This window comes from Xiphophorus hellerii, chromosome 3 (assembly GCF_003331165.1).
Source record: "Xiphophorus hellerii strain 12219 chromosome 3, Xiphophorus_hellerii-4.1, whole genome shotgun sequence".
Taxonomy (NCBI): Eukaryota; Metazoa; Chordata; class Actinopteri; order Cyprinodontiformes; family Poeciliidae; genus Xiphophorus; species Xiphophorus hellerii.
In genome coordinates, this window is record NC_045674.1 from 11,081,427 (window position 1) to 11,099,697 (window position 18,271).

The 18,271-nt window shown below is 34.8% G+C and overlaps 2 protein-coding genes across 7 annotated transcripts; both read right to left on the bottom strand.

Moving 5' to 3' along the window:
- Positions 1 to 97: 97 nt before the first annotated feature.
- LOC116716801 (sialic acid-binding Ig-like lectin 10) lies at positions 98 to 18,018 on the bottom strand. Of its 5 annotated transcripts, none has more exons than XM_032557647.1 (15): positions 17,727 to 18,018; positions 17,323 to 17,450; positions 10,334 to 10,732; positions 9,806 to 10,126; positions 8,938 to 9,240; positions 8,512 to 8,814; positions 7,260 to 7,565; positions 6,774 to 7,079; positions 4,699 to 4,974; positions 4,209 to 4,523; positions 3,443 to 3,718; positions 3,089 to 3,367; positions 2,743 to 2,857; positions 2,600 to 2,657; positions 98 to 1,738 (listed from the first exon to the last, which is right to left on the bottom strand). In XM_032557647.1, the coding sequence occupies exons 2-15, from the start codon at positions 17,387 to 17,389 to the stop codon at positions 1,418 to 1,420; spliced, it is 3,645 nt and encodes a 1,214-aa protein (XP_032413538.1). In that variant the 5' UTR covers positions 17,390 to 17,450; positions 17,727 to 18,018; the 3' UTR covers positions 98 to 1,417. The 5 variants fall into 5 exon arrangements, with proteins under 5 accessions (XP_032413538.1, XP_032413539.1, XP_032413537.1 ...); XM_032557648.1 differs by lacking the exons at positions 17,323 to 17,450; positions 17,727 to 18,018 and adding exons at positions 11,082 to 11,208; positions 11,580 to 11,661; XM_032557646.1 differs by having other exon boundaries at positions 17,323 to 18,018.
- On the bottom strand, positions 13,857 to 16,980 carry LOC116716823 (sialic acid-binding Ig-like lectin 5). Of its 2 annotated transcripts, XM_032557699.1 has the most exons (6): positions 16,593 to 16,973; positions 16,065 to 16,385; positions 15,280 to 15,585; positions 14,857 to 15,162; positions 14,645 to 14,753; positions 13,857 to 14,550 (listed from the first exon to the last, which is right to left on the bottom strand). In XM_032557699.1, exons 1-6 carry the CDS (start codon positions 16,720 to 16,722, stop codon positions 14,442 to 14,444), a joined length of 1,281 nt encoding a protein of 426 aa, XP_032413590.1. In that variant the 5' UTR covers positions 16,723 to 16,973; the 3' UTR covers positions 13,857 to 14,441. The 2 variants fall into 2 exon arrangements, with proteins under 2 accessions (XP_032413590.1, XP_032413591.1); XM_032557700.1 differs by lacking the exon at positions 13,857 to 14,550 and having other exon boundaries at positions 14,640 to 14,753; positions 14,853 to 15,162; positions 16,593 to 16,980.
- Positions 18,019 to 18,271: the final 253 nt, after the last annotated feature.

Here is an 18,271-nt window from a genome sequence, read left to right on the forward strand (position 1 = left end):
CAAAATTACAAGGTAACAAAACCCCACACATATTGACCTTGACAGAGAATGTATTATCATGATGGTTGTGAGATCTTAAAAAAATAGAAAACAACAATGACATTTTCCAGATGTATTGGTACCAACAAGTACATTTATTATGCATTTACTTAAAATGAATACAATAAAAATGTATAAACAAAACATGCCATATTTGAGCTACGTCAGATTACTTTTGTTATTTTTTTAGTCATAGTTTTGACCTGCAGGATCATATAAAAGCATCAAGTACAGTGGAGCTGATTAATGACAGCAATACAAATCAAAAGGGTGAACGATTTTGTGAATGGCATAGTGAGAGTATACAAAAAAAATATAAATATAATTTTATTTAAAAAGTTGTTCTTTAAGCTTCATCAGATACTATTTGAATACCTCCTGAACATGATCCCCAAGTCATAGAGTTTTATCTGTTCTTTGTTTTTTGTTTTTCCCTGCCTTTGAACTTTCATGGTAATGGGTAACAGGTTCAATTTCACATTCAATAAATGTAATATCTCTCTTAGTACACTACATAAAATACATTATTTCTAATTATATAAATTCTAAAGTGTTTCTTTGACTGGTTATATTAGGAGCTCATTAGTTGAAACCAGTTTACAACATTGTGTAACATCCAAATGGAGGGATCAGGTTGGAATGGCATCTTCAAAGTCATAAGTGGTGCTGCAGATTGTAAAAATACAGTAAATGATGCATGTGTTTGCCTGATTCACTTTGCCATAACAAGCATTAATAAAAGTTCAAATGTAGCAGTTTATAAATGTATTAAAAAGATCTGTACAAATATAATACACGTATACTAACATATATAAATGAATATGTGAAAGAAACAACTTTACAATTAATCTCACCCAATAAATTAAAAAAAGAAGTCCATTGAGTTTTATTGCACTGTGCTGACATCCTGCATAATGGACCCAGGTGTCAAGTGCCTCAATGTGCGAGTTGTAAATACATCACATTGAAGTTTTACATGTAGATTTTATATTGTACACTAAAAGAATAGCATTCATGAAAAATAAGTTACGTTTATAATTAAAACTAGTTAAAGGCATGATGGTTATGAAAACATCAACACAGATCTACAAGACATCAGCGTTACACACTCTTGTTTGAAGTCAGAAAATTTGGGAGATTTTCTTGTTCATATGTTAATAAGTATTTGGTCTGCCTTTTATGCATTCAAACACTAAATCAACATCTTTACAGATAGATGTTCTGAACCATGATTTGTGCAACTGGTTTCAGGAGATACAAACCATGACTATCATTGATATTTAGCTCTTACTGTATTTTATAATCATGGCATCCATATTGTATTCTTGAGTTTTATGGGGTATTCTGTGATTCTGTCTTGGACATCTGGTCTCAATCTTCAACTCTCCTCAGCTAAATCCTCCACTTTTGCATACACTGGTTCCTCAGCCTCTTCTTTCTCTTCTTGGACACAGTTTTTCATCTCGCTATCCTCCTCAGTCATCATCTCCACTTGATGACTTTTTGCCTTGTTTGCCTTGATTTCTGCATATTCTGTGTTTTTGTTTTCTGAACTCTTTATCCGTTTTGTGGGAATCCGGTTTAAAAAGGAAAAGTCAATTCTGGCATACACCAATTCCTTTGGACCATTGGTAGCTTCAGGAGCTCCTGCCAAAGCTTCTTTCTTTTCTCTCCCTTGAACAGCTTGGCCATTCGACATCTGCCAGGTATAAAGAAAAACACATCAGTAAAGTTGAGAACTAACAACTAGCTGCACAATGCTACCAAACTTTCTTTACCTGTTATTCAGGTGGAGTCAGAGTTTTTTTGTTTTCTGGTTTGCCTTTTCATATAATTGTAGCTTTAACAGCTTGAATCGCTATTCTAAGCTTTTCCATCATTGAAAATCCAATTATCAATAAATTCTGATTAATTCACATGATTCTCAGTTTGGATTTGAGACATGTTCATGTTCTCACAATGTCATTGATTTAATAAACTTAAGATCCCATTGAGGGACTGAATTCAACTTTTCACTATTATGCTTTTATACTGCTGAAGAAGGAAGTCAGAGTCATATTGTGAATTTAGGGGGTTGTTGTAACGTGCAGCTCTTCCTTATGACCAACAAAGCTGCGATTGTTCTCTATTTCTGCAGTGCTGCTTTATTAAGAAAGCAACCACGGCAACAAATAGCCAACTTGTGAAAGATCAAATGATTTAGTGAAACTTGTTGCAAAGTGATACAATTGTTTTTTTAAAGGAAAGAGAAGGGGGGCTACATTTAAATTTTTCTCACAAAATAATCAGTTAATCATAGAAATGTCATTTGCTTGTTTAAGACTGTACAGATAAACAGCTTCTCACACATATGGTAAATCGGAGCATGTGTTGCTGTCCATTTTATGTACAAACCTGTAAAAAGTATATTTTACAATTTTAAGAGACGTGTAGAATATTCAAAACTATTTATGGTTCTGAACCCCCGGCATCCTGTTATTTCACTTCAGTAGATGTTATTTGGATTTTTTTATTTTACAGATAAATGCAGAACAATCATTGATATCAATACTTATCATACCAGTGGTGTAACCATCTCCAGAGATTCACCCTCATCTGCAGAGTTCTTCCGTTTTATTCTGAGGAGACACATTATCTTTACAGTAACGATTTAAATATGCTTATAGTTGAAAATGTAAATTCAGTTCTAAATGTATGGTGTACCTGTAGAATTTCATCAACAAACAGCAGATGATAGGTGCAAGAAGGAACCCAACCAAAAAGGCAATGATGATTTCCAGTATGAACTTTTTTTCTGAATTAGTTGTTTGCTTGCTTACTAAAGGGAGAACAGAAACAGCATGTGACACAACTGTTGCTTGTTTATGGGGGAAAATGGTTAATTTAAGGTCAAATTAGTATAATTTTTTACAGCTATGTTTTTGTAACTGAAAAGATGCACTTACTTACACAACCATCTGTCCATACTGACGCCAAAAACGAATTAGCAATAAGCACCTTAAAGCAGAAGTTAAAAATAGCAGAAGTGTTAAAGCTGCAAAAAATGTACCTTCTTCTTTTGCCCAGAGGACTGTGAGGTTTTTTTTTGCTTCCCCATTTTCATTGCTGCTAACGCATTCAACACTGATGTTGCCATGGTTCTCAACAGTTATGGTAACAGTGCTGTTGACAGTGTGGTTTGACACAATGCTGGTGATGGAGTACTCAGTGTGATCTTTCAGTAATGGCCATTGGATGGTAGGTAGAGGAAATCCCGCACTAAGACACACACAGGTCAAACCGTCTGGCCGAAGCACACATCCAGAACCATTCAGCACCTTTGGAGACCCTGTAAACATACAATCATCATCAGTTTGGGATAAACCACGTGTGGCTTAATTGTGCATAAAATATGTTTTCTTACAAGTCACATTTATGTCAATATATTTAGTCTCAGTGATGTTCTCATAGGTTATTGTGCAGATGTATCGTCCAGAATCTTTTACTGTCATGTTGAAGACGACAAGAGTAGTAGATCCATTGTTGCTGGGGGAACTAGTTCTGTTGCTTGGAAGTATGCTGAGTGAATTTTTAGTCCACACGATGAGTGATGGAGGAACACTGTCAACACTGCAGGTCAGATTCAGAGCATCTCCTTCCTTTATTGTTTGGCTTCCAATGATCTGAGGCCTCCTTCTATCTGTGAATGACATTAAATTGTTTTTAGTTGTTTTATGACATACAATATGTTTTAAGTTTAAAACAAATGTACGTCTAGATGATAACCTTTAAAACCAAAGATTCAAATAGAGCCCAGAACAGCATTGCTAAACTAAAAACACAATAGGCAAAATATAATAAAAAGCTGTTGAGCATCAAATTATTTATCTCATTGATTTTGCTGATAGCCTCGTTCTAACTTACAGTACAATAAAAACTGAATTAATTCATTACTGATCATTTTATTGTAAAACTTGATTTAAGATCTTGAATGACTGGAAATGAAGGGAACTCAAAACATTTTCTTCTTATTCTCACACAACCAACAAGTTCCCCTTTGGTACGTCTTTTTGTGGCTAAGCATATGAACAAAAAGCAGAATAGGTTTTGCACATTGTCTGCACGTTTCTGTCTCCAGCATTTGGCACTACGGTAAAAAAAGAAAAAAATATAAAAGATACAGTACTTACATGTAACAGTTATATTGATTTCTTCTGTTAGAGTTATATTTGGGACTTTTGCTGTGCAGATGTAAAGGCCTGCATCTTTTGCTTTAACGCTATTGATGAACAAAGTGTTCATTCCACTTTGTTCTTGCTTGAGATTTTCACTGCTGTTTTGCAGTATCATTGAAATTTTAATCTGCAGGTTGCTTTTTTCAAATATGGTCAAGTTGATAACTGAGGAGGAAAAACTGTCAACAGTGCAGGTCGGATTCAGAGCCTCTTCCTCATCAGCTGTTGTGAATGTGTTGGTTCTGACAGAGATTTGAGGTTTTCTTATGTCTGTGAAATATATTCCAGCCAAATATGTTAAATGAAGACAAAGAATATACACAGTTGCACTATTGCTACAATATGTAATGTGAAGATAAAAAAAATACCAAAAGTTAACTTTAAATTTATTTCCTCTGTTTTTGGAAATGATTTTTGTTGAAACATACTTACTACTACTACTTACTAGTCACTATATGGATTTTTTCTTCCATGGTACTGTTCTGATATGTTGCTGTACAAATGTAGCGCTCTGCGTCTTCCATTGTTTCATTCGTGATGGGAAAAGGGACATTCGCCAGTTCATACAGCACATGGACAGTAAATGCTTTACTTAAAGAGTCTATTTTTAGACTTGCTTCTGTTCCAGATTTAGTCCATCTGACAACTAGTGGCTGAAAACTGTCAACACTGCAGTTCAGATTCAGAAGATCTTCCTCCACAGTTGCATTTTTGAAATCATCTGTAGATCACAAAATATTATTTTAGAAAGTGTAGTTTAGCTTACTTAGACTTTTATAATCTATTGCTGACATAGCCTTTTTAAAGTCAACTTGAAGTCGGTGTTAGAGTATTTTTGCAGAACTAGATATACCTTATAACCTTTATTACATTATTGTCACATTATAACTGCAGACTGCATTGCACAGTGCCTTCCAGAAGAATAATGACTCTTGAACGTTTTATATTTTAGTAAAACAGCAATATCTTTATGTAATTTGTATTGTTTTTGTAACATGCCTAAACAAAGTAAGACTTGATTGTGTAGTGGTGGAAATTTACCACATGACTATTAAAATACTTTAAAAATAAAAAAGTGTAGTGTATTTGCAATCAGAATAAGCTTTATTGCCCAAGGTTGTGTGAACAAAGTAGGAAGTTTACTTTGTCTTTTTAAGCATCTAGGCATAAAGCACAAATATTCGGCCTCCTGATGATAGTTTGTAGAATCAACTTTTACTGTTCTTACAGCTACAAACTTTCTCTAATCTCTTGCACATCTACAAATTGAAACTTTTGTTCATGCATCTATTTAGAGTGGCTCAAGTTCAGTTACATTTAATAGCGCATTATTGAAAATCAAACTTTGGGTTTCGCCAAATGATCTCAGCTTGATTCATCTTTGGACTTTTACTGGGCCAGCTTAACACTTGATTTTGCTTTGACAGAAGAAAAGCATCCAAAATGTTATTCCTGACTTGTCTGGTGTGTATTTTTGTCCTCGGGATGCTGCTTGTTCTCTAATGTTCTTTAATAAACGCATGAGCCCTTAACAGAACAGCTGGATTCTTACTCAGATTAAATTTCACTGGTGAACTCTGTTGACTAATCAGGTGACTTCTGAAGGCAACTCTTTCCACTAGAATTTAGTTATGGGTAAAATAATAAACAGAGTTGAATTGAAATGCACACTGTACTGATTTTTATTTTAAAACAATCTTGAATTACTTTTTTTCTGGCTTCATGATTGTGCTATACTTTGGATGTTTTCTTATTTTTCTCCCTAGAACAGTTGAATTTTACCATTGCTTTTTATCATTTACAGTAGGGCCTTTTTTGTTCCCATCTGAATATGACGTAGTATAGGTACATTGATTTTTAAATCTATTTCACTTGCAGATTTACACTCAAATGCACCATTTAATTAAGATTTTATACGATAACTGCTTTTATACATTCTGTGATTAAGATTGTTGGTTTGAACTGTTTTTTGTCTCAATTTGAGACTCATCTAATGAGTTTGAATGTTCCATTTGCAAACATTAGCAAGTATTTCTGCTACAGCCTGCTATCAGGTTCACAGGCTGTAGATGGATTACAGTGGTTGTAGAGCACAATTATTATTTTTTTCTTTCAGAACAAGACTACTTCTTTGTAAAGCAGTTACAGAGAAATAAGAAGTCTGGGTGTCAGAGGGCATAATTTACACAAGTAGCACCACAAATGTTTAGGCTAACATAATGGAAACATGCCTGTTTCCTTCTAACACTTAATAGCCCAAAGTTCTTGTCCTATTTTAATCCCTGCAAAGGAATTGAAGAAGATAATGTCTCTCAGGCTCTCCGTTTATGTCAGCTCCTGCTGTAAAGGGTGCTTAAATAGTTTGAAAATATAAAAATTATTTATACATGGCATTGGTGCTGGAATAAAATCCTCATATAAAGACCATAAACAAGTAATTCAGTACAAGTGTTGTACCATGAACACTTGCTCTGATGAAAAGACATGCTTGCTGAAAATGATTAAGAAGAATGTACTCACATGTTACTGTTACTTTGATTTGTTCCGTTAGATTATTGGTCAGGTGTGTTGCAGTACAGATGTAAAGAATTGCATCTTCTGCTGTCACATTAGTTTTGGACAAAGAACCATTGCCATCTTTCCTCTTCATAGTGTTTTCAGTGATGATGAAAGCACTAGATGAATTGTTGTGCTGCTGGTTAGTTTTTGATTCTGTTTTAGTCCAGTTGATAACTGAGAGAGGGAAGCTGTCAGCACCACAGGTCAGATTCAGATCGTCTCCCTCCTTTATTGTTGTTCTACCAGAGATCCGAGGTTTTCTGAGGTCTGTCAGGGCAGATATTTAATATTAAGCAAAACAATGCTTAAAAACTGCATTTTAAAACAAAATATGTGATAACACCCACAAGTGTTAAGTATTCTAAAAATATAAAACATTACACATTAAATCCCCAAATACTGACTTAGAAACCCAAATATGAGTTTTATTTCTGAAAATTTACTTACAGTTCACTTTAACATGGATGTTCTCTATCATGCTGTCATTCTGATATGTTGCTGTACAAATGTAACATCCAGCTTCTTTTGCTGTTACATTCATGATGGAAAAAGAGACATTTCCACTTTTTTCCTGTCCATAGACTACTGTGCTGTTATCTGCTTTACTTAAAATATTGTCCTGACAATTGATTTCTGTTCCATATTTAGTCCATGTAATAACTGATGGAGGAATACTGTCAACACTGCAGGTCAGATTCAGATCTTCTCCCTCCATAACTGTTGTTCTGCCAGAGATTTGAGGTTTTCTAACATCTATGGAGTACAGATTAAGCAAAAATGTTTTAACACTTTATAATAAACTAATGAAACATATGAGGTTGAAACTTAAATATCCATCCATTATCTTTTGCTTATCCAGGGTTGGGTGACGAGGGCAGTAGCCTAACTAGGAAGACCCAGACTTCCCTCTCCCCAGTCATTTAAGCCAGATTTTCAAAGGCATTCCCAGGCCAGCCAAAAAACATAGACCCTCCAGCATAACCTGGGTCTTCCTCTGGGTCTCCTACCTTTGGGAAATGAGGGAAATACCTCACCAGGGAGACGTCAGGGAGGAATCCTGACGTCTCCAGAGTAGAGCCAATAGTTTGGCTCTACTCTGAGTTCCTCCCGGATGACCGAGCTACTCATCCAATTGATAAGACAGAGCCCAGAAACCCAGACGCAAATTTTGGCTGCTTGTGTCTGGTCTCATTCTTTAGGTCACTATTAAAAGTTCATGACAATAGTTGAGGTTAGAGATGCAGATCGACTGGTAAACTGAGCGCTTCGCCTTTTAACTTGGGCCTCTCTCCACCAAAACTGACTGATAAGGCACTAGCATCACTGCAGATGCAGCACCAATTTGCCTATCAATGTCCCGCTCCATTTTCCCTTCAATAGTGAATAAGACTATGAAACCCTTAATGCTTAATGCTTCCACTTGTAGTAGGACCTCATCCCTGATGTGAAGAAGGCAATCTACCCTTTTCCAGCTCAAGATCACAGCCTCCCTCTGTAGCTTTTGTTGTACCAGAGATCTTAGGTTTTCTAAGGTGTATTGTCAGATATTTAAAATAAGGCATTTTAAAACAGATATTTGATAACATGCACAAGTGCTAAGTATTCTGAAGAAATTACAAAACCTTACACTGAATTATCCTGACTTAGAAGCCCAAATAATTATATACCTTCTGCAAATTAACTTTGAAAATATACTTACAAGTCACTTTAACATGGACTTCTTCCGTCATGCTTTCATTCTGATATGTTGCTGTACAAATGTAACGTCCAGCTTCTTCTGTTGTTACATTCATGAAGGAAAAAGAGACACGTCCACTTTTTTCCAGCAGGTAGACTTGTCTGCTTTCTGCTTTGCTTAAAATGTTGTCCTGCCATTTGGTTTCTATTCCAGATTTAGTCCACTTGATAACTGATGGAGGAACACTGTCAACACTGCAGGTCAGATTCAGATTGTCTCCCTCCATGACTGTAGTCCGGCCAGAGATCTGAGGTTTTCTTGCATCTGTGGAGCACATTTTAAACAAAAGGTTTAAACACTTTTGTTATGAACTCCATATGAAGTTCAAGCTTAGATAATTGAATGTAATAGTTTGAGAAATATTTCTTCAAAATGTATTAAACACACATGTCACTGTTACAGTAATTTTTTCTCTCTGAGTGTTGTTCAGATGTTTTGCTGTGCAGATATAAAGACCAGCATCTTCTGTTGTCACATTAGTGACGGAAAACAAGCCACTTTTTTTTTGTCGCTGACAGATTTTACTGCTGCCACGCTTTTTAGATACATTGTGACTCTGCTGTTCGGCTTGTTTTCTAGATTTAGTCCATGTGATAACTGATGGAGGGAAACTGTCCACACTGCAGTTCAGATTCAGTTCATTTCCTTCTTTAACTTTTGATCTACCAGAGATCTGAGGTTTTCTTGCATCTGCAGAGCAAATATAAACAAAATATTTAAATTTTCAGTAAAGCAGACACACAAATTGTTACTGGCCAATTTATATACCAATTAATAAATCAAGAAAGTATTTTAGATTGTAATTTGTTGTGGATGTATTTATCTAAATATATTTTTTCATGTTTTACTTTCGAAAAATCTCAGCCGACATGCCATTGTTATTTTGATTGTTTTTCTTAGAGTGTTATTCAGATATTGTTCTGTACAAACTTAAAGTCCAGAATTATTTGCTGTCATGTTAGTATGATAAAAGGGAGAACTGCACATTTTTCCTTCTATTAAGTCATCTTTGGTTAAATTTGAACCATTTCATAATGCTGGAGGGAAAATGTTAATACTCCAGGTCACAATGAAAGTCTCCCGACTTCTCCACAGTATTCTCTGTTATCAAAATTTACTTCACATCAATGAAATAAAAATAATGTATTACAATAAAATAAAGCCAGTTTTAAAAGAGGGGTATTTTATGAGCAAATGTTCATAAGTTGTAATTAAAACATCATCAGCAGGATTTGTAAGACAATGAGGTACTCACATGTCACATTCAGAGTCACAGTCTCATTTATATTTATGTCGCCTGTGAAGCTGACTTTGCAGGTTATACTGGTGTTGTGGTGATCAGCTGATGCGTTAAAGGTCAGAGGTGAGACATGTCTCTTTGTGAAAGCAGACAGATTCTCTGTTTTTAAAGCAGTAATGTTTCCTATGATGTAAGAATCTTTCTCTTCTTTTCCTCTCCACATCCAGGTGATTTTAGGAGGAGACCCAGAGCAGAGACCAGGAGCAGTGCAGGTCAGAGAGGCCTGCTGTCCCTCAGTCAGTGGTGGAATCATCACTGAGGGCTTTTGGTTCAGATCTGATGGAAACAGTTCATCAAATTAATCATCACAAAAATGGTTATCAGTGGGAGCTTGACAAGACAGATTGATTAAATATTTCCTTTATTTTGTCAACAATAAAGCTTCAACAATCTTCTCTAAAAAATAAAAAAGGTCAAATTATTAATTTGCTTCATTAAGTCTAGTAATCTGATGTGGGAATTGTATACTGGAATGTTTCCTACCTGCTAACGAGAGATTTGCTTTTGCAAGATACGTAAATGCATCTCCTTTTCCTTTTCCCACAACTCGGAGCTGATATGATCCAGAATCAGAATTCTGAAGATCATTGATCACCATGCTGCAGTTCTTCTCAGTCATGTTCAGGTTCAGCAGTGACACACGACCTTTGAACCCAGGTTGAATGTTTTCCTCGTTCTTGTCAGAGTGAAATACAGGGACAGATTTGTCACAATAGTCCTCAAGTTTTTCACATTTATACCAAATAATATGTTCGGGTACAAAGAAGGATGTGAAAGAGCATGATATCACAGCACAGAGTCCAGCTTCTGCTCTTATTTCATCCTCATTGAAAGTAACACAATAATCTTGCTCTTGACAGAACTTTTTCAATTGTAATGCACCTGTTAATAAGAAAAACAAGTAAACTCAGGATTTGTTCAAAAATTATTTCAATGAAATTAAACAATGCCAAAGTAATGACAGTTTCATCCTGACTAAAGTTTCTTGTCAGTAAATGTCTATGTAAACCAGATATAATTTATAAGATGTTTAAACACTAACCATTAATCTTTCCTTAAGTTTCTCCACGTAACAGAAAAACTTTATTCATTTGCAAATTTGCGAAACAAATATATAAACTTTAGAGATTTGCCATAAATATTGTTACAAGCAAATGTGGATACATATACATATAGTGTATTTAATTTTAGTATTGATTCATGTTCATGAATTAGACGATTCATACATTACCGTTGTTAGTAGGGAGAGACACGATTAACCAGATGAAAACAAACATCCTGATTTGAAGCTTGAAACATTCAGACCATTCCAAATAGGGAAGAGACTTTTATCCAGGAGTTTCAGAAAAATACTGAAACTGAAGCAAAGTTCAGACATAACATCACACATACAATGCAACATTTCTGTACTGGATTTTATTTCAGTATATATAACTGCACTTTATGAATGTTTTAGATAAAGTTTTGCTACCTAATTATTATGACTTTACATCTTTTCAGTAAAGACAAATAAAATGGAACTATGAATAATTAAAATTTGTAATCATCAGGAGAATTTATATACTGCACACCTCTGTGGCATTACAGGGCTGAATTCATTTGTAACCTTGTTCAGCAATAAAGCACTGAAATAAATAAAGCACACCCACCCCCACACGCAGACATTGAATTCTTTTGTTCATCAATCTGATGAGAGCTAAAGCATTGTGTTAATAAAAGTTTTATTCACCTCTTTTTTTGTCCACCTTTCCACTCGTCTTCAGTGACTTTCTTCACAGGCGTCTAAACCGCCTTCTTCTTTTCTCTTTCATATTTCTTCCTTTTTTGCTGCATTAAGAATTGGGAAGTTGGTTTGTGAGCACTTTTATGAAAAAAAGCTGCTCAACCAATGAGTGAGACTCAGGCTTTATAAACTATAAATTTAATAAGTTGTGATAATGCATGTGTTTGTATATTTTTTCATTATTTCATCATCATAAATCATTTACTAAGAGGTTGTTTGCATTATTTCTATGATTATGAACATGGAAAACTTTGACAACAATATTTTTTATGCTTTTAAATTGCAGTCATTATTGCATTTAAGCCTATCATTTCATTTAACTACTTATTTAGAGCAATAATAGATGAATCCATATTTGCAGAGACATATGAGTTTGATTTTCTTCACTAGTTTTTTATTTTATTTCTTGTGTTCCTTCGAAGAAAGGAAAACCATTGCAAATGTATAGCCTATATACAGTAGTTTGTCCTGTGGTAGATCCCCCACTCAGTCTGTCTCATGGCAGTGTCACTTCTATCAGACTGTCTTGTAGAAGCTGTGTCTACAATGTATCTTACCACAATCAATATGAATGTGCATCTGAATGGCTGAATGGATGATTATAATGCTAAACACTTTGGAATAATTTCATTTACAGGCCACTTCCTAATTGCCAAAGACACCCAACTACAATGATGCTGACACCACTTTAAGTAAAGGATCATTGCCAAGTAGAGTGCTGAGTCCTCCACTGCTCACTATGTTGCCTCATGGTTGTTCAGGAGCAGCTGCAGGTAAAGAAGCCAGAGTACGTTTTCTGATATCACCATAGTTGTAGATCTTAGTCTTGGCCAGATCTCTCTTAAAAAAGACATTTTTAATCTCAATGAGACACACCTGGTTAAAGAAAGGGTTACATTCATACATATATTACCAACAGCTCCCCCCCCCCCACCTTTCTGCAGGTTTGAGGTAGAGAGGGCGACAGCATCAACTTCCTGTAGGTTTCATCTGACAATCCCGTGTTGACACAGCAATCTTTCACAATGCTGCCCCCCTCAGGAAAAAGTATGTAAACTAAATTTAGGGACACACATTGTATTTTAGTAATTATGGAAGAAAAATTTCTAACATTTTTGTGTATTAAAAACATTTTTTACTCGATGATGGCATCCACTGTCTTCTGTAGTGTGTTGCTCATCAGCAGCTGAGAGGAAGTGGTTTCATAGGCTCTAAAGAAAGACCAGTTTAGTGTCTTAACAGATTTTATCTCAAGATCTCAGTAACTATTTTTAAGACAAGAGCCTGAAGTGTTTAAAGATGGTCAGAGCTGCAGGCTGCCATATATGGATATATGGACTGGTATATATTACTGCTAATAATAAAATACCATCAAGAATAATGTCTCCAGGCAGGAAACTGTTGCAGAACTATAGACTTCATTCAGTGACTGATGCATCTTTGGTGTACAAAAGAGCATTACCATATTTGTACTTCCTCCGAGTATCTGTTAGACTTTATAACTCTCTTTATATTCTAAAGGCCTCTATATCCCTGCCGTTATAATTTTTTTACTAAATAGTATGTTGTTTTTTATGCAGAAATGTACATTAACATTTTATATTTTTATTTTTCTACACAGTTGCACATTTCTTTGAATCTGATTATACTGTTTTTGAAAATTATACAGTATAACTTTATGCTGTAAGTTTGCTCTTTTTGCACAGTTAGTTATTCTTATTCTCTTTTTGAATGTTTTTTTTATTTTTATTTTTTTATCTTTGTCTGAGCCTAGATGCTTTAACTCGCATGTTACTTTGCGGCTGCTACCAAGCCAAGAGACATTAAAGTTTATTTTTATTCTACTCTAATATTCATGTTGCAGTCAGTCTAGATCTTATTTCTGATATATGAGTTTGAATTAGCTCGTCTCATCCATCTCCTTTTATCTTTACTTCCTCAATTTATGTGGTAAAAAATGAAAAACATAACTAATAAATGCTGACTACTGAAGCACATATATTATATGTAAACTAAAATGTAATTTGGTATATTCAAGGGTAATCAGGTTTTTCTTTTCTAGGTATGAATTTACTTCTTTTTTTTGGAAAGCAAAAAAGGGTAACATTTTTTCATGCTTTTTCTACACCCACTATCATTATAGGATTCAGAGAGGCCTTTAGAATTTTTCTAGCAGTCCATAGGTGAGATACACATTGAATAAATCACACAAATATACACACCTAAAGTTCAAAAATAATATAAAATTACCTTTAATGTATTATACAAGAGCATCAATGACTGCATAATGTTTTATCTGTAATTTATATTAGAAAAACTATTTCCTAAGGTTCATACACGACATGTCAGGTAAAATGAGAAAGAAAAACCCAATTGACATTTACAATTGAAATGTAAGTTATAAAGGATAATCTTGCATTTTAAGGAAGATACCTTGTTTAGGCATATATGGACATAAATATTTACAGAGTGTATAAATATTCAACAATTTAAATATACTCCACAAAAACTAAAAATAAACAATATAACTTCAATAACGAATCGTAGAAGGGGAAACAAAAAAGTAATTACAAATAAATTGGAAGATCCTTATAATATTTTTTCTTTCCAGTTGTATTCATGATATATCTTATTCCTGTGCTAAGACAATTACTATGTCTGTACTTTTAACAATTTCAGTGGGACTGATTTCTCTTCTCCAGGAAACATTCACCGCCTGTTCTTTTCTGTTGTGTCTAAAACAGTAGTGATATGAATCTAGTTTCAGCATGGAGCATCCAATTGACAGTAATCCCTGACAACAACATGTCAGTGCGGTTGTTGAACAATAACATTATACCCTGCTGATGCATTGGTTTTCTGCATACACATGTAAGTTTGATCATCTTCAGTGGGTTCAGCCTTTTTTCTTGTGTTCCTATGAAGAAAAGGAAAACATAGTTGTTGCAAATGTACAGCCTACATACAGTAATTGGACCTGGAAAGGAGAAAATAAACTAAATGTAACTTACCGACTGTGGTACAAGTAGATCATAGAGAAAAGATGCACACTGAGTGAAACACCAGCAACGACCCAGAGAAGAGCTCCACCGCCACATGCACAATGTTTCACATGATTAACTGTAAAATATAGAAATGCTGGTTAATTAGGGTTTCTGAGGAGCTTAGATTGAATTAAACATGTCTCATGAATTAAGGAAGCATATGAATTTGACTTACTTACAATTGACTTTGACATGAATTTCTTCTGTCATGCTGTCATTCTGATATGTTGCTGTACAAATGTAACGTCCTGCTTCTTCTACTGTTACATTCATGATGGAAAAAGAGACATGTCCACTTTTTTCCAGCAGGTAGATTACTGTGCTGTTATCTACTTTGCTGAAGATATTTTCCTGGCAATGTGCTTTTGCTCCAGATTTAGTCCATTTAATAACTGATGGAGGAACGCTGTCCACACTGCAGGTCAGATTCAGATCGTCTCCCTCCATGACAGTTGTTCTGCCAAAGATCTGAGGTTTTCTAACATCTGTTGAGTACATTTTAAACAAAAGGGTTAAACATTCTGTAATAAGTGTATAAAACATGTGAGGCTGAAACTTAGATAACTGTATAAAATTGTCTGAGAAACACTGATTCTACACACATTTCACTGTTACATTAATTTCTTCTCTCAGAGTGTAGTTCAGGTGTTGTGCTGTGCAGATGTAAAGTCCAGCATCTTCGGCTGTCACATTAGTGATGGAAAACAATAAAATTCTACTCGTATCCTGATAACAGATTTCATGACGGCCATGCACTTTGATTAGATTGTGGCTCTGGTGTTCAGCTTGTTTTGTAGATTTACTCCAGCTGATAACTGAGGGAGGAAAACTGTCCACACTGCAGGTCAGATTCAGAACATCTCCCTCTTTAACTGTTGCTCTGCCAGAAATCTGAGGTTTTCTTACATCTGTAAAACAAAATTAAACAAAAATATTTTAGCTCTCAGTGAAACAAACACACCAAGAACATATCAAAAGAACATCGGCCAAATTACCTACCAGTATATAATTCATTAAAAATGCCTTGTAGAATGTAATCTACAAGGCATTTTGTTTAGATTTGTCATCTAAACAAAATTATTTTTTCAGGACGATAATTAGATATTTTGCTGCACAAATGTAAAACTTAGAAAATTTTGCTGTCACTTCAGAAATACTAAATAAAATACTCCTTTGGTAATTCAAGATGAGAAACTGTCAAAACTACATTCAGAATCTCCCTAGCCTCTTAACAGTATTCCCAGTTATTTGAATTTCCTTCCCAACTATGAGATGAAAATAATAAATGATTTAAAAAAATTAAGCATAACATAAAAGAGGAACATCACTGAGAAAATGTATTTAAAAAGCACCTTCAATAAGAGTTAAAAGATAATAAAGTACCCACAATTCACATTCAGAGTCACCGTCTCTTCTGTAATTATGCCACCTGTGAAGTTGACTTTGCAGGTTATACTGGTGTTGTGGTGATCAGCTGAAGAGTTAAAGATCAGAGTTGAGACATGTCTCTTTGTGAAAGCAGTCAGATTCTCTGTTTTTAAAGCAGTAATGTTTCCTATGATGTAAGAATCATTCTCTCCTTCTCCTCTCCACATCCAGGTGATTTTAGGAGGAGACCCAGAGCAGAGACCAGGAGCAGTGCAGGTCAGAGAGGCCTGCTGTCCCTCAGTCAGTGGAGGAATCATCACTGAGGGCTTTTGGTTCAGATCTGATGGAAACAGTTCATCAAATTAATCATCACAAAAATGGTTATCAGTGTGAGCTTGACAAGACAGATTGACTAAATATTTCCTTTATTTTGTCAACAATAAAGCTTCAACAATCTTCTCTAAAAAATAAAAAAGGTAAAATTATTAATTTGCTTCATTAAGTCTAGTTATCTGATGTGGGAATTGTATACTGGAATGTTTCCTACCTGCTAACGAGAGTTTTGCTTTTGCAAGATATGTAAATGCTTCTCCTTTTCCCTCAACTCGGAGCTGATATGATCCAGAATCAGATTTCTGAAGATCATTGATCACCATGCTGCAGTTCTTCTCAGTCATGTTCAGGTTCAGCAGTGACACACGACCTTTGAACCCAGGTTGAATGTTTTCCTCGTTCTTGCCAGAGTGAAATACAGGGACAGAATTGTCACAAGTGCCCTCAGGTTTTTCACATTTATACCAAATAATATGTTCGGGTACAAAGAGGGATGTGAAAGAGCATGATATCACAGCACAGAGTCCAGCTTCTGCTCTTATTTCATCCTCATTGAAAGTAACACAATAATCTTGCTGTTGACAGAACTTTTCCCTTCGCGATGCATCTATTAATAACAAAAACAAGTAAACTTTTATTATTATTTCAAACAAGTTGAAAGAGATCAAAGTAATGACAGTTTATTCCTAATAAAAGCTCAGTTAGTTAATGTATATACAAACTACATGGGGATTAAAAAACATTTTTAAATACTAATCATTACATTCTTTTATTTTAATGTCTGCACGTAATACAAAAACTGTATTCATTTGCACATTTGTGAAAACAATATATATCCTTTTAAAGATTTCCCATGAATATTGTTACAAGCAAATATAGATACATATAGTATATTTACATTTTGTATTGATTTATGTTTACAAATGAGAGGATTCATACATTACCGATGTATGTAGGGAGATACATGATTAACCAGATGAAAACAAACATCCTAGAGTTGAAGCTTGACATATTCAGTCCATTCCAAACAATTGAGAAACTTTTACGTAGGAGGTTCAGAAAAATACTGAAACTGAATCAAAATAAAGTTCAGACATAACGTTGCGTTTAGTAGTGCATTTCCATACTGGATTTTATTTCCTGACAGCATAACTACTTTGCAGAATGTTTAAATAAATCTTACTGTTAGTCAATTGTGACTTTTCAGTAAAGACAAATGCATATAAATATGAATAACATTTATATTTATAATCATTATATTGTTAATGTCATTTCATTCAGCAAGAAAGTACTGTTTATCAGTCTGATGTGGGCTAAACTGCATTGCATTAATCAAAGATTTATTTACCTCTGTTTCGTCTTCAGTGAATCTCTTCACTGAAGGTGAAACTGCATTCTTGTCTTCTTTCTATATTTCTTCCTGTTTCTGCACCATTAAGAATGGGGAAGTTGGTTTGTAAGTATGTTGTTGCTTTGCATTTTTTCTGTGGCTAAGGCTATGTACAACTTTCTTAACTTTGTTTTTATGCATTTAATTCACAGCCATTATTGAACTTAGTGGTCTACTATTTGCGTTTAGCTTCTTATTTAAGGTATTAATCAGGGGTGCCCAAAGTCGGTCTTCGAGGGCCAGCATCCTGCATGTTTTAATTCTCTCCCTGGTGGTAGTAACAACCTTCTCAGCATGTCAATGTTCTTCTTAGGCCTTTAATGAGCCGTCATTTGATCCAGGTGCGTTAAACCAGGGAGAGAATTAAAACATGCAAGATGTCGGCCCTCGAGGACCGACTTTGGACACCTCTGGTATAAATAAATAAATAAATAAATATTTTAGGAAACATGTAAGTTTGATCGTTCTCAGTGGGCTTTGCTTTTTCTGTGTGTGTGTGTTTC

Bases quoted from the DNA above. Each gene is read 5' to 3' on its own strand.
- LOC116716823 (XM_032557699.1), bottom strand. From the start codon at position 16,722: ATGACTGAGAAGAACTGCAGCATGGTGATCAATGATCTTCAGAAATCT. The intron at 16,386-16,592 runs GTAGGAAACATT...TGTTTCCATCAG, and splicing joins AGCAAAACTCTCGTTAGCAG to ATCTGAACCAAAAGCCCTCA. The intron at 15,586-16,064 runs GTGGGTACTTTA...TTTGTTTTACAG, and splicing joins GGTGACTCTGAATGTGAATT to ATGTAAGAAAACCTCAGATT.
- LOC116716801 (XM_032557647.1), bottom strand. From the start codon at position 17,389: ATGTCAAGCTTCAACTCTAGGATGTTTGTTTTCATCTGGTTAATCATG. The intron at 3,719-4,208 runs GTAAGTACTGTA...TGTCATTCACAG, and splicing joins AATCAATATAACTGTTACAT to ATAGAAGGAGGCCTCAGATC. The intron at 2,658-2,742 runs GTACACCATACA...GTGTCTCCTCAG, and splicing joins TTGTTGATGAAATTCTACAG to AATAAAACGGAAGAACTCTG.